The sequence below is a fragment of the Lathamus discolor genome, chromosome 4 (assembly GCF_037157495.1).
Source record: "Lathamus discolor isolate bLatDis1 chromosome 4, bLatDis1.hap1, whole genome shotgun sequence".
Taxonomy (NCBI): domain Eukaryota; kingdom Metazoa; phylum Chordata; class Aves; order Psittaciformes; family Psittacidae; genus Lathamus; species Lathamus discolor.
The window spans coordinates 72,471,754-72,487,939 of NC_088887.1; the positions used below are offsets into that span (position 1 = coordinate 72,471,754).

The 16,186-nt window shown below is 42.7% G+C and overlaps 1 protein-coding gene across 8 annotated transcripts in view; it reads right to left on the reverse strand.

Moving 5' to 3' along the window:
- Positions 1–1,795: 1,795 nt before the first annotated feature.
- CLYBL (citramalyl-CoA lyase) overlaps positions 1,796–16,186 on the reverse strand; it is a 171,144-nt gene continuing 156,753 nt past the window's right edge. For 2 of the 8 annotated variants that reach the window (XM_065677999.1, XM_065678000.1), the window contains exons 8-9: positions 2,362–2,461; positions 1,796–2,231 (exon numbers count right to left, since the gene is read on the reverse strand). In XM_065677999.1, coding sequence (XP_065534071.1) covers positions 2,366–2,461 — 96 coding nt within the window. In that variant the 3' untranslated portion in view covers positions 1,796–2,231; positions 2,362–2,365. Of the gene's footprint in view, positions 2,232–2,361; positions 2,462–5,000; positions 8,399–14,841; positions 14,861–15,240; positions 15,297–16,186 lie in introns of those variants that run through there. The other 6 variants (XM_065678003.1, XR_010612330.1, XR_010612329.1 and 3 more) reach the window with 6 other exon arrangements.

Sequence of the window (16,186 nt, forward strand, 5' to 3'; positions counted from 1 at the left end):
ATTTCCCCGCGGCCGGGTCACAAAGTTCCCCGCGCAGCTCCGCAGGCTGCGGAGGTTGCGCGTCAGCACCTCGGGAGAGCTCATTCCTGTCACTGCTGTTTCTCGGATGGTTTAAGGAGGGTGCGGAGGCACCGGGCGGGGTTCGGGCTCCTCCGCCGCCTCCCGCGCTGCCCTCCGCGGCCGCGCAGCTCCGGCGCGCTTCTCACGCGTGGGCATCCAGACTCCAGGGCGGCAATGAAGACATTCATTTTACTGAAATCCTCTCCTTCTTCCCCCCATCCCCCCGGGGCTGTATTAAGGGAATAAACCAATCTACGCCACACGGGTTCCTATTGAGATTAATGACAAAATTATGCAAAAAAAAAAAAAAAAAAAAAAGCAAAATAAATTAAAAAAAAAAAAACCAACCCCAAAATCTCATATATCTTCTTCTCCGTGCCCTGCGCCAGGCCTCGCCTCCGCCTTGCCTTGCACCTGATGATTTATTAACGCAATCTGTGGGGATAAGTACACATGTGCCCCACTCCGGCTTGTCCTAGCTCATCTTCTAAAGTAATTGTTTCTCATTAGTTCTGATAATGTTTTAATAGCGTTACCCATAATTTACTCAGCCAAGAATTAATAACGGAGGGTGCACGGGGAGGGGTGTGTGGGGGGAAGGGGCAATAGAACCAGGTAGTCTTTAATTAATCAGATTAGCCCGAAGGTCCCCGCGCTGGAAGGGATCACCCGGCGCTTCGCCTTCGGACAGGACCCTTATTGGGCGGGGGGATTCGGGGTGTTCGGGGGTGTCGGTCCCCGCCGCTCACCCCCAAAACCCCGCGTGGTGTCCCTGGTGTGCGGGGTGGGGGGGTGTGGGGTGGCCCTGCAGCTGCTCCATCGGTACCGTCCTCTCTGGGCGGCCCCGGCAGCACTCCCCCCTTCACCCCGGGGCTTCCCCTCCACCTTCCCCTGGGTTCCCTCTCCTTGGTGCTTCCTGGTCGGTGGTTTGAGCGCTCCCTCCTAACACCCCCCACTTCTTCCCTTTCTCCTTCTTTCCTCTCTGCTTAATTAAACCCAAAATAACCCAAAAATGTTTTAAAGTGCTGCTCGGAGATGGAGGGGAAACACGCTAAGCGAGCAGATGGGAGGAATGAGCCACTGTGACTCCCTACATAAAATGGCCATGGAGGCGGTGAAAAATGAAACTAAAAAACAACTGTTTTCTATTTACAAATTTAAATAAACAGAACAGCCTTCCCCGCGGTGTTTGTCTAAGTGCAGCAGCGTTGCTGCTGTGTAGGTCATGAAAAGGTTGGTGCATAGTTTAAAACTTCCCATTCTGTTAATTTCTTAAAGAACAGTCGTTCATGGTCTGAGCACAAAAGCTCATGATTTAATGAGGAACAGAAACAAAATCTCTGATTGTTGGTGTTTCAAACTTCATTGGAGTCCTCTGGCAACCACAAGTTGATCCTCTGCAGCTTCAATACCCTTTAGCCCTCCATATAAGAGTACATGCTGAATAGAGGACAATGCCTGGTTGTTATGTTTATTTACCCTTACTACAAGCTGGGTTAACCTCTTCAAAACAGCTTTACTAAGCCCGTTAACCACACGGCCCACATGATCTGTAGCCGTATCCCTAATGTGATGTAAATCTGACTCGAGACCATATGCACAAGTTCTGCCGCATTGTGTCTCCGAAAACTACAAGTTTATTGCTGTCCAACCCTTCCCAGGCTGGACGCTTCCAGGAGGAAACGCTCTGAATAGCAACCACTTAAAAAAAGGGAAGAAAGTCAAGAGTGCCGCGTTGTCGGAGCAGTATTTTTAATGGCTGTTGAACATTTACAGAAGGGGGGAAGGAGAGGGAAGTGAAGGGATGCGAAGCCTGCACAGGGTAATGATTTTCATCTCGATTATTTCAACCGGTCCGTAATTATTCAAGGCTTTGCCCTTTCTGCCAGGAGTTCTGTGCTGGAGCAGGAAGAATTGTAGATACAAATAGAAGTGGTTGACCCGTTTTTCATCTGCTTTTCTATTAACAGAACTCATAGCTTATGTTTTGCCTTTCTCCTTCAGTGAAGTCATTGTCCTGTATTCGTAGTAATTATCATGATGTCATACAGTTGATGATGTAACTTCGTTGTAGGTTATGAGTAGTCCATGGGCTGTGCAGAAGTGAGCAGTGGCTTGAGTTGGGAACAGTTTTAGCAATTAGCAGTTCTGGCAAGCAGACTATGACAGAGCTGCAAAATGGAAATGGATTTCTGCTTAAGCTTGACATCTTTAATTTTTTTTACAACCCCCCCCCCCCCCAAGTATTATATTCATCTTTTAAAATAGCTACTGGGGCCCCATGGCGAGAGCTTCATTTACCAGCTCATTTTTTCTTGATGGCTGTGGCAAGCGTAACAATGTTCTGTGCCTGCTTCAGTAATGGCATGTCGATCATGCTTCCGTGGAAAGTAAATGCTCCCTGGAAAAGAGAGAATGCAAACTTCCTGAGAGGACCTCTAGAAATTGTAGGTGGCTCATCTTTAAAAACACATTGGCTCGCCAAGACACATCAGCTCCCACAGGAATCCTGAACAAGTTTTACACGACAAACTAACCGAGACGGGCCAAATGCATTTAAAGAAATGCGGTGGGCACCGAGTGCTCCATGGAGGAAGAAAAAGAGGGAGAAGAGAGAAGCCCAGTGTGCAGCCTGCTTGTTTTGGCCTCTCTGGCTGGCAGACATTGAGAGGCAGCGAGGCTGTGCATGCCAGCTGAGAGTCTGGCAGACCTTGCGCCTGGGGCTTAGCTCTGCTCCCCACATCTAGTATGATCACCCTCCAGTGCTAGGGCTGTGCTTCTGAGAGGTGGAAGGGAGATTTCCTGACTTGGGGATGGGCTGAGTCTCCATCAGGTCTCCAGTGCTAAAGACAAGCTGGGCCTGTGCTTAGCAGCAGCGGCTGGGATGAAAGCTGGAAAAAACTAAGTGGCTGGTGTGATAATATTGCCCAAATCTGCTCTGGAGCCAACGTAAAGCACACCTGAGCACTGCATATAGGGTATCTCCTCAAGCGGATGCAAAACTAGCTAGTGTGGCTTTGTGGTGGCTACCTGAGGGTCAGGGCAGGTTTCAGAAATCACTTGGTATTTCTGGGGATTTTGTGTTAGTACCATGGTGACAAGCCTAAAATAATTAACTATGAATCACAGCTAAATCTTAAACAGAAGACACGGGTTCTAAAAAGGGCTGAACCTGACTCGTTCCTTTGGATGCATTAATCCACACATATGTTGCTGAGGTAGGATTCTGAAGATTAAGGCTGTGCATCAAGACGTGCCAAAGTTCAGTAGGCAAAAAAAAAAAAATCCCAACATGTTATTTGTAATCCTGACAGTACTGGGCAAAATCCCCATATACAAATGTGCGATCCCTTCTCTGAAGAATTCAGATTTGAAAGCCTGGCCCCAGCATTGCGGAAGGTGTCTCTGTGAAGCACTGTGCACCCTTTTAATGTCCTGCTGCAACTGATACAGGATCACAGGCTGGCATTAGATTTGACAGTGAGCAAGGCCAACCAAGAACAGGGTAAGAGCGATAGTGGTGTGTGTGACTGTGCATGCGTAGCGAGAGAAATGCAGAGGAGAACAAGATATTTCTTGTTTACTGGTTTTCATTTAAGGCTCAGTAATCATTAGAGGATTCCAGTGAGTAAAGTGAATATATAACCCAAATGTACAAAAATGTTCAGGAAATGTGTTGCTCCAGTGACATATCTGGCTTGACTGAAGCAGTATAAATTAAATACTAAATCACATTCTAGAATGGTTAAGACAAAAATCCACCTTAAACAGTAATCTAGCACAAATCAATATTGCTGCATGTAAGAACATGCTGTGTTAAAGCCATTAAAAACCTAATAGTTAAAACTATTATTTTATTCAAAGTAGGATTTCCTACTATAGGTCACACTGTTTTAGGTGGGTTTGGGAATAACGGACTGGCGGATACTCAAGGGTAGATGCTTCAACTCAAATTTCTTGTTTACAGAGCAACCAATCAACCCTACATTATTACCCAACCACATTAATATAATTATTACTATTACTATTCTTAATAATACACCAGTTTTTATCTTAGCTACATCTCATCCATTTTCACTTATACTTTTAAACCTTTAAAGAAAATGTAGCCACAAACAATGCAATTCATTAGCTATTGTGAAAATAAATTTGGAAATAAGTAAACATTTTACGACATGGGACTTCTTCAGACTAATTCAGGTCTATGCAGTGATCTCAAACAGCAAGATACATTTTTTTTCACTATAAGAAAAGCATGTTTTAATTGTGCCTATTTTTCTACACGCATTCAGTCAAATAACAGCTTTTGCTTAAAAGAGAAATTTGCATGTGGATGACAGTGACAGCAGAGATATGTTAGGGTCTGGAATTATCCTTCCTAGGTCTGTGAAATGGCTGATTTAGGAGCACAGCTATCCTAAGTACCTGCAATAGTTTGCAGAAAGAGCTGGGTGCTGAGCAGTGGCAATTCTCATTGCTGGTGGTCTGAATCATGATCGGGAGGGTCTTATCCCTCCTACTGACTGTATACGGGTGCTCTAAAGTCAGGTACCTCTGCAGGTGCCTAAATTGGAGCATGATGAATCTGGGTCAGAATGTCTTTTTAGAAAGCAGGAGTTAATTAAGCAGCATGCCTGTCCTCTCTTCATTAAAATAACATGTTCAGAAGGAAACCAGGATAATAGTACTATGTGTTAGTGTGTGTGTGTGGACACATGAGCACCGAACCACTTGAGAGCTGTCATATGTTCTCTTCTTGTCAGCATGCAGCTGTAGTTTGAGTTGCTAGGAATTTGAATTCTTGAAGGAAAAAATGCTTTTTTGTTTCCTAACACCAAAGAGTAACACGAAGAAGTTGGCTTCTCTGCCTGTTCACTCTGAGGCTTATTTTCTCCCTGCTAATTTGCAGCGTTGAGCTGAAGTCCAGAAAAAGAAACGGATTTTAATGCCATTGAATATACTTTATTCACTGCCTCTCTTTCCACCCACAGGTTCCAACAGATAGGAAATACCAGTAATTACAGCTTTGTCCCCATGCTCTTTTTTTTGAATTCTGCTAGATGAAATTTGCCTTTAACAGTCTTTTGATTTTTTCTCAAATGAATATAAAGAAAACAGGACTTTCTATAAACACCCTTTGCTTTGATAGCATTAATCTGGGGATTAATTTAGTCATAGACCTAAATTTTCTTTTTGGCTAATTTTCTGAATAATCTCATGCTTCCAGCCTGTACTTAGACTTCCAGTAGTTCAGCTGTGGGACCAGGGCTCTGTTCCTAAGGATGATTGCAGTGTGAATGGGAGCAACGGCAGGTGTGTGGTGTGAGGCTGGGGTTTGCATCCATTGTTTTTGGTGGCTGTGGGTCTCACTCGCCATGGAACCATATAAATCATTCAGAGGGAGCCTTTTCTGAAATCTGTAAAAGGACCCCAGCTCCAGGTGAGTCAAATGAGTCAGACCTGCCCTGGGAAGAGACAGACGTTCCAGGTAAAGGCTGATGGAGTTGCTGATGGAAGCAGGAGCCAGAGGGTAGAACCACAGCAGATGAGTGCAGCCTTTGGGAGATGATGCATGGGTGCAATAACCCAGCTGGGATGAGAAGTGAGGGGATGGAGGACAACTGTGGCATTTACAGAACAGAGGGGTTTGTATTTGCACAACCTTTGGCTTCCCTCAGCCTGATTGCTGTGTGCCGCTGTCAGGGAGCAATCAAGGAAGAAAGTGAACAAGCAGCATTTCCCATTCGGGTCATCATGCAGACTAGCTAAGAGTCCTTCCCAGTTGACTGACAAGTGAGGAAAGACTCAAAGGTGTTTTCTTCTGGAAAGCTCTGGGAGAGCAGAGCAACAAGAGGAACACAGACAGACCCATTTGGCTTCTCTTCTCTCTGCCTGGTTATTGCAGCTGCCCACAAAGCTCACCAAGTAACTATTTCCCCATCTCCATCTCTTGTATCAGACCACCTTCTCTAAGTGAATGGTGCAGGACTAGTACTGTGCAATTTGATGCATCCCCCAGGAACCATGTAGTACGTGAACGCGACAAATCCACAATGACATTTAATGTTCTGTTAAAAGAGTAGTAACATTTTAAAAAACATAACAGCTATTTATGCAAGATGCAGGCCATGCTGGGTAAAGTCTTAACAGCTCTACTTTGAATTTCAATATATCCTAAAGTGCTTTGAGAATGGAACAGAGAAGGCTTTTGGCAAATACAGGAAACAGCTGGACGGGAATTAAAATTACAGAAAACTGCTATGTTTTTTTGTGGGTTTTTGGGTTCTTTTATTTTATTTTTTTTCCATAAGGGAATGGTAAAAAATTATAGCAATGGAAAAAAGAAAATTGAGCATGGTCAGCCCTGAGTGATAGACAGATCTAGCCTACAGACAGGAGATACTGTAAGGCAGGGTTGATAGAAAACAGTAATTTTCACAGGCCAGGAGCTGAAGACATGGGCTTATGAAAAAGAGGGCAAATGGAGTTGTGCAGCAAGAATAACTAATGCACTGAATTTCCAGGTAGGTGTGGGGAGACCAAAGAGGTACAGAACTAAACTTTGTAACACATCAGTTTGGCAGAGCTTATGCTTGTACCTTACGAACCTCCTTTTGGCTAAATGCAGACACTACCAAAACCACTGCAGATTTAGCCAATTTCAGCATGTAATCGAGGGCTCTTCTTTGACAACTTAGAACACAACCCTGGTCATGTGTTGCCATAGATCTTGAACACGGCTCTTGTCATCTCTGCATATTATCCTTAAAGATTTCCTTTACCTATAAGAAATGACATGGTTCAAGCTGCAGAAAGAGTCTAAGTGTTGGTCTGTTATTTGCCATGGCTGAAACATGAACATGTTAATGCAGTGATCCCAGGAACATGAAGACCTCCTCTTTTTGTGTGTGTCTGTGTGTGGCAGCAACCAGGAACATTTGATCTGTGAAACTTTTGGGAGTAGTTAAGAACTTGGTAAATCTATTGGATCGTCTCATAAACAGAGTGTATACACACACACACACACACACATATATATATATTTCCTGGCAAACATTATTTTACCTTTCTAGAAGTTAAATGGATGGGATTCAGTGTCCGTGATTTCTGTGTCATCTGGGGATCAATATGTTCTGGTGGAACCAGGAAAGGGGAAGAAATGGTACAGGTAATTCTCTTGTTAGTGTTTCTCATGTGTGGTAAAATCGTATTTGTTTTAACTACAACAGGGGATGGACAGGATCACAGGTGAGGTACCCTTTATGTTTTTATAGAAGACCAGGGAAAAGTAAAGTTTCACACTTCATCTGTCCCGAAACCCTTTTATATAATATACAATGTTATGTGGGGTTTTACTCTCATCAGCTTTTGTCTCCTTATGTACCACTGGGTTAACAAGAGAAACAAGCTATCATGATACAAATTGTTTAGGCACCTCATAGTTACGTGACACAATTCTCCCCGAGCTGTGGGTTAAAGCACATGAGTTAATTAAAGTAAAATAATAATTGTTCTGGGACATGTGGGACAGTGATCGGATGAGCTTGTCCCCTTGGGCTGACAAGATGGAAGAATTAGATGTATTCTTGCATCTGGGAATGCTTGTGGCTTTTTCCTCAACATTTGCTCCATCTGTGGTTATCTGTGCCTCTATCTGCATCCATACTAATGACTGCAGTGAACTCTCTGAGAGGGTTACTGAAGACCCTCAGTTCTTAGACCACTGAAATCTATTAAGCACCTGCATTGGTACTGAATGTGAGGATTTGCTCTCCTAAGGTGTAGCTGTAGCAAGTATATGCATTTTGAAGTACCAGTTAAGTCCTGTAAATTCCAAAAAGCCTACCTGCTTCCTGTTTGATGGCAGATGGCATTCCAAACATGAGCACTGGTTGTGAGAACTCTGTGCTCTGTTTTGGGAACCAATGCTGTCGTTATTAATTACCTCAATCATTGGCAAGCCCTTGTTACTAAACCTTTGATTCGATGCCCTATGATGTTCTATGAGATCTCATCATACATGTAGTCCACAACTTTTAACTCCCGTGTGACAGTGGCCAGGATTTTCATAAAAATATATTTATAAAGATTACATTAAGCCTATGGCTTGTCTACAGTCGAAAGAAAAACATAAATTGTCTTGCGTCAGATGAAATAACGTAGCCAATAGCGCTATCTTCATTTGTTGTGCGTGTCGACGGATAGGCTGTCCTGGGCCACTACGTAGAGACACCCAAATTTTTCAAAAGCAGTTTACTTTGGAAATCTAGTCAGGACATTCAGATGGCAGGCTTGGAGGTGCAAGGGGATCCTGGTGAGTAGGTAAGGCATGGGGTACCTGGGCCAGGGAGAGAAAAGCAAAAGCAAGCTAAGGTCATGTGCCCTGAAATTGCAATAAGGACAAGAAAGCACCTGTTACTGAATTTTGAACAAAGTATAGGCCTAAGATAAGGGTTGTCTAATGCTTATGGAATTGCCAAAAAAATCTCTGCCACTAGTTAGCTGACTGTTGCTCAGAAGACAAGCACACTCATGACTGAGGACAGGTCCTTAGATGGCACTCTGTTGTCACAGGGTTAGACATACTGCCCTGCTGATGAAGATCTGGTTTTCTTCAGTTACTTCTCTAAACAGTTTAGCCAGCACTACTTTCATTTGCAAACCAAATCCCTGCAATGAGTGTGTGGCAGTATCTCCTTGTCCTACTTCTGCAGGAATGTGCATCTCAGACCTAGGGGAAACACTCATAGAGGCACCAGTGAGGCAGCCACACTTCTCTCCTCCACCTCCTTCATCATTAGGAAATGTCATGAATGAAACAGAGCTCCCACACTGCACTGATAACGCAGGCCAGAGACTGTGTGTGAATACAGCCATTGTCTAAATAAATAATTATTCAAGAAACTCCCTTCCAAGCCCTGTGACCTGTACTAGCATCCACAGGCAGATGCCAGGCTAAAAGGAGACGAGCAGAACGGGTGATGCCAGCTAGCCAATGCAAACTTTGTGTAACTTCCAAAGGGGAAACGCAGAACCCATATAGACAAGCATCTTCGAGTTCAAGGATGCAAGAAATCTTTGATCCAGAGTTGTCCAAGAAACATTAATTCTTTCTAATGGTAATTCAGTGGCTCACCCACTTCTAAAACCCAAAGGTCTAGTTATGACTTTTTGGAGCCCACAAAAATATGTTGAATAAACCCACTAAAATCTGCTTAAGTCTGGGAATATTATCTCTAATCCTGCACAATATTAACTGTTACAAGCAAATAAGAGTGTTGTTTTCTGGAAGGGCAGATCTGCTCTTCTGAGGAGGGCAGGAAGCAGGTGGATAGCAAATGGGCCCCCTAAAAAGCATGGCATTCAGGAAGATAATTCCCCATGGATTAATGAAAACACACATTGTTTAAGAGACCCCCTGCAGAGGAAATTTGGAAATCTTTGCCTTGGGGCTTAAAAGGAACACTTGGATTTGCTTACAGGTAATGAACAAAAGAGGAGAGAGTCCTGGTAGAAGCAAATGGCGTTGGGTCTGTGCCTGGGGGAGGAGTGATTATCCTGACTACAAAGGAATGACTTTCTCTTGAAACAGAAGGTTGAAGCCATATTTTTGGGGAAGTCAAGAGTAGGAAATAAGCTGGCAGCTGTGATGGTGCTGAATGCAGGTTTAATTGATTTTTTTCTTCTGCAAGTTGCAGCCAAAATGCCGTCATAAAGAGCTGGGTCACGATTCCACCTTTTAGTGATGAACTTCCAAAGGTTAGTGAGCTGCTAGGAGATGTTCGATGATATCTGGGTCAACTGAGCACATTTTTCAGGCTATGACAAGATAATGTCTCACTATCTTCTCTGCTGAGGCCTGTCCCGACTCCAGATCAGATTGACACACAGCTGTGGCCTCCTTTTACATTCTGCAGTATGTAGGAAATGCCCAAATAACTGATGCAGTCACATATGACAGACTAAAGACTTCATAGAGAGCATGTTACGTGAACAGAGCTTTCTGGGTTATGTATTTCTGTACCTTCTCCTTTGAACCTTTTGACAATCGCCACTTTTCCTTAGCAACATTATGGGAGGAAAGACAGTTATACACAAAATCCTTGGGGAAAATAGATTATCCATGGAAAGGTTTTTCAAAAAATGTATTTTTGGTAAGAGAAGATGCTCTTGTGGGTCTCTGTGATCTGTTGAAAGGAGGGATCGATGGGAGGGAATTCTGGAAATGATCAATACCAGGAAGTTTCTGATGCCATTTTGTTGATGTGAAGAAAACATTAAGTATCACTATCTTTTGTTTCTTTTCATCACTGTAAACTTCCACCAGAGTAGAAATAGTTAGTGCAGAGGATAAATCAGTTTGTAATGCCAGGAGCAGGCCTGTTTCAGTGAGACAGGCTTCTACCTCTAGGAGCAGATGGAAGGACACAAAAGGTCGAGAACGAAAGAGCAACAACCTGATGAAAAAGAGATTAATTTTTACCTCAAATAACTCCCTAGCAGCAGTACAAGAACTCTGACAGAAAAAAACACTTTCTAAAGCTCAACAGGTAGGAAGGACTTTGCGGTCCCTCAAGTCCACAGTGGGCAGGAAAGATGAAGAACAAGGACCTACGAGGTCCTTTATTTCTCCTCCACCTGCCATTATCATCCCCAGCCCATGGATAAGAGTCCTGCCCTGCTATGTGAGCCAAAAAAGCTGTTTTTCCTTTTTACAGCCCCCCAAGCTGCCTGAACCACTAGGCACAGCCATTCTGGCAGGGATGCGCCCAGGGATCCTGTGTGGTCCAGCTTCAGAAACTCCTTCAGGACACCAGAGTCTCTACCACTTCTCACTGAGCAAACAACCTGAATGAAAGGCAGACATAACGGGGTTTTTTACTGCTGTCTTTACACTTTCTTTAGTTTCCTTCTCATTGTGGTTGTTGCCTTCCTGTGTGCTCCTTTAGAATAGGAAAGAATTAAATTAAAGAAACAGGAGAAAGTCCTAGAAATCAGGAATATTCTTCATTGGTTTCCATCCTCTGTCTTATAACGTATTGGGAGCGGAAGAATCCTAGAGAGCACACTTGCTGCTGCCAAGCAAATCTTTATTTTAAAGCACAAAAGCAGCTTCCTGGACAAACATCCTATCCAACCATGCATTTTTTCCCCCTAGTGAGCATCATGGTTATTATATGGAAAAATGAAAAGTAACTAATATTAAGATTTCAGTATCCTCAGATGCCCTTAATTAAGACATTTAGAATTAACTTGAGGCCTATAGTCATGGAAGCAATTTGTTAAATATAGACTAGAAAATTTCATCTGGAAGTAAATGACTACAGGATACACAAAAGGCATTTTACACTGTAAAATACAACAAAGGCGAGAAAAGTAATAACAGTGAAACTCGTTCTGTCAACAAGGATGGAATTGCCAGTATTTTTGTATTGTATATTTTTTCTAATTTCAGATTCATTTTCTGAATAGGATTGAACAGCCATTTTTTACTGCGATTCTCTATTTCAGCTGGCAGAGCTTTTGCAGAGAGCTTCTCCATGTCCCTGAAAAAGCCAGCCAGCACAGACAGGAGTGAAGAGGCAGCAAGACCGCTGCTACTTAAATTAACTGAAACAGTATTTTGGGTGTACAGGCTTCTGAATTCCCTCAGTAAGCCTTAAAAAGAGCCATCTGGTCAGAACATTACATCTCTGTTTAGATCCTGCTTTGGAAATCGAAATGAGGCTCTTGAGCTCTTGTTAATGCTTTTTAGAGGGGGATTTGGAAGGTGAGTAGCTGCCTTGATGGGTTGCTTCTTGCGGAGCAGGTTTTGGCAGGACAGTGGGCAGGTGTCTGCAGCAATGGGTCTCCTCACCCCATGCTTGCAAAAAAGCATTGCCTGCATTGGGAGCATGCTGGCGTGCCATGGCCCTTCCAAAAACAAAGGCATTTACCCTGTCTTAGCCAATGCCCGCATGCACCTCCGTGAGCCGACAGGGACAAGGGGGTTGTACCTTGCTGAGGAGAAACCCAGAGAGGTGCCAGCCCATACCCTCTGCAGGGCCCATGTCCCCTGGGTCAGGAGCTGCCTCCTCCAGAGGCTACTTCCAGGTGGAAAAGCTATGGAGGGGCACAGCATCCATCCTTCTGCTCCTAGCTCACAGAGAAGCTTCTCCCAGTGGGAAACGTCAAAGCTCCATCCAAGTCCTTCTCCCCCTGAGTTTTGGACACAGGTCTTTAATGAGTGGAGGAAAACAGATTAAGAGCCACCAAGAGCCTTCTGGGGAGGGGAAGGGGGGAGTTGGCAAGAAAATGTTTTGTATGAGTTTCTGCCCTGCTTAGGAGATTTTGCTGCCCTGCATAGTGAAATCTGTCTCCTTCTCTCCCCACCTGGCATAACTCCCTCAGGACTGATTGCACCAGCGTAGGAACCAGTACAGCACAAGCAATTAGCTATTACAGCCCCTTCTGCTCTGTTGTAAAGGTTTGAAATTTGCCCCCAGATGGATCTTTCTAACAGAAAAGCCAACTGTGACACAAACACCATTTCTAAAATATTTTTCAAATACTAAAATTCTACAGAGAAACTTTAAAGTACCAACATGAGCTCCTTTGATCTCCATTTATTCATCAGTTTTCGCATTAAAATTTCATTTGGGCACTTTTAAAAAAGATAAATAACATAATATGGCCCACATGTTACGTTGTTTATATCTCACCAGCCCTCTCCATCTTTGCAGAGAGATGCACCTGAGCCTATACTTCTTAAGGCCGAAGCCCATAAAAGGTGGTAATTTATCACAAATCCCTGAATCCCCCACTCTGCAGCATGAGGAATACACATTGCTTAATTAACATAAATGACAGCAAATGCCCTGCATCCTCAGAGTGAGGGCTGACAGTGCTGTAGCCCAGTGTGCACAGGGGTACCCTGGCTGATGGTTTGTAGCACCTCAAATCTCTCTTTGCAGTCTGTCCTGGGCAGTGTTAGAAGGGAACTGGGCTGCTCCCTCACCCACAGGTCCATGTAAAGCCCTGATATATAATGTCCTATAAAGCATGATATAATCCCTGCAGGTTGTTGGGGTCCCACACCGCCTGATGCCAGAAGGATGCTCCAGTGCATCCATCCCAGGAGGCAGCCCAGAGAAGCCTGCTGCCCCTGGAAAACAGTCGTGCCCTCCCAGCACCCCTGGGCTGGATTGGGATGGGATGGATCCCTTGTGGCTGGGGTTGTACATGGAGAGCCTTTGTGGGGGCTGTGGCACTGCTGGGAGAGGGAGGGCAGTGGGGAGAGACCTCCCCAGGCGGCAGTGGGAGCTGGATCTGGCCCAAGCACGAGGGCACATCGTCTCCAAGATACAGTGTCTTGGGGTAGCTTTTCCTAAACAAAGAGCACTGTAAGGGAGCCACTGCTGGAAATTTCCATTCCTTTGTTGGGTAGATGCTGTGTAAATAAATGCATTCCTCAGATTTTTCATAATCCTGGAAAGGTCCATAAACCAAACTGTATAGTTTGTCAAATCACTGGAGTTCATATATATTATCCCTCAGCCGCTGGGAACATGATATACAATGGCACAGAATATAAGGCAAGAAACATATGTTAAAGGTCTTCTTAGAAGCACCCTGTGCATTCATATGTGGCATGTACAGATATTGCTTCTATTTTGCCCTGTGGGATCTAAAATATCCAACCCATACTTGCAGCTTGGGTTTGTGAATTACTTACTTTAACTCTCAATAATCTTTACCTGACTGGCAACTCTGGTGGCAGCATTTAGCTATTTCCTGGTTCAATGTGCAGGTGCTTTGAAAGCATTTGTAAATTAGTACATAATTTAAATGTGTAAGCAACCTCTTACTTTACTCTTCTGCTTTTCTTTCTGTCTGAATTTTATTTAAAGACCAGACAATTCAGTAAGGTCCTATCATAATAATTATATCGTGCCTGATGTATTTACAAGTGCAAGGGCTCAGAAATGCATTTTCAATGTCTTACTTTCTTGTCATATATAATCAGTAACTACAGATAGAATAAATTATATTCCTGTATCCAGTGTATTTGTAATGTAAATGGAGGAGTCACTTATATAGTAAAGACTATTGTAGCTTCACCGATAAAAGTCAGATGTTTTCCTTGAAATAATCTAGTAACTTTTTCTTTAAACTGCCCTTTACACTACCAGAACAATGTTTATTACCCTTCTTTTTAATTCTGAACACACTCGGACATTCGTCTTGTATTTAGACTTTCCCAACAGCTATGCTGCTTTCTTTAGGCTGATTTTTTAAATTAAAGAATCATACCCCCTAGTAATAAAACTCCATTGGAAAAAATATTGAAATGATATGGAAATAATGCTTTTCTTTTTTTTAGATCTCAAAGTTCCAGACAAAAGAGCACTTAATAAACAATTGTATAGAATACAAAATGTACTTTTTCGACAATTGTCTTCTAATTGTCCAAAACACAAGGATGTGATTTATTTCCTAGATACTCTATTTTTCAGTCAGATTAGAAACACTAAAAAAAATCCCCCAATCCTATGACCAAAACAACCTAGAAGCCAAACTAAAACAATCAGTACTATCTCTGTGAGGTAACCCCAAATACTTTTGGCTAGCTGGTTGGTTCTCTAATTTCCTTCTGTTTGGAGACTGCCACAGCATCTCCAATTCAGCAACACTTATTCGAGATCCTAATTTTTCCTGACCTTGGTACTCACATTTGGGGGCTACAATGTCAAAGCATTTCAGCCTCCAGAATGAAGCCTTCTCTCAAAGAAAGATCATTACGGCAATTGTAGCTCTCAAACTGGAATAGATTATGAAAGTTTATTACTGTATTTTAATATAAAATATCGTTGAGCAAGGGCATCAAACTTTAAACCCAATTAAAAACAAACTATGATCCTAGAGACTGCAGACCAGTAACTTATCTACCACACAAACAGCTGCACAAATCCCTCACATTTATTTTTTCCAGGCTTTCAACTCTGATTAATAACATGGCAAACCCATGCAAGTCTCAACCATATTAACCACAGCTATATTTTTAGTCTTACTGACATGAATGCTTTAATATAATAAAAGTAAAAGGAAAACAGAAGAGGTGTTTCATTAGGACACGAGGATTACTAAAACTGCTGTGTGGAATATTTGTCAGGAGGTGGTAAGGGAAGAGTTATTACTTACATTTTAGCATGTCGCTAGGACGTGGAGCAAGAGGATCCCTCAGTGAGATATGTTTGCTTTGGAAAAAAAAAGGAGTAATCAGGCTGTCCAAGCTCTTCTTACCGACACATTTAGAATACCAAATTGCAAACTCGGTTAAGAAGTTTGCAGCACTACATGGAAAACTGTTTTTCCGATTTTATTATGAAGCCCAGCAATATGTCAGTGGTACAAGATCCAGAAGTTCATGTATTAACCTGCCAGTCCTTTTTTGTTGATAGGTGGCTATATGCAAAAATATATGAAGCATGCAACCTGGTTGGTTAAAAAAAAATAGCCCAAGCCATAGACCCTCAGCAGATCTTGCAGCTCATTACAGAAGCTTATACCTTATTTTAGAAGCTTTTATTAATAAAAAAAAAAAAAATCCCCAAACCCAAACACCCCCCCCAAAGGCTGATATATGCAAGAAACCAGGATTATATCAGTAAAATAATAACTTCAAAACAAATTCAAAGACTAATGCTTGCCTAATATAGAATGATTTAATATTTAATGTGTTTGGCTTCACAATTGTGTGAAGTGGGAGTAGAATTAAATTTAGTTCATTGACTGTTCGTATGACAGGGGTATTCCTTAGCTGAGTTTCTGACACTAAATTCAGCTGAATAAATAGTACTATACACATCATGAAAATAAGCAATATTTGGCTGTGTATGTTGTTTGACTTTCTGCACTTATCTGCCTACACATTTGCACAAGCAGTACTATAACGATGTGTTTTGTAAGATAGCCAAGCTTTGTAAATTGGAATAATGGGCAAAACCAGTCATACATTTTCTGTTCCTGAATTCTTTGCATGAAGACAGCTGCATTTCAAACTCAAGGTAACACAACAGATACAGGCACACAGCATCCTAATAGTGACACTGAAGTAACTGCTCAGGACAGTACCTAAATACCGTAG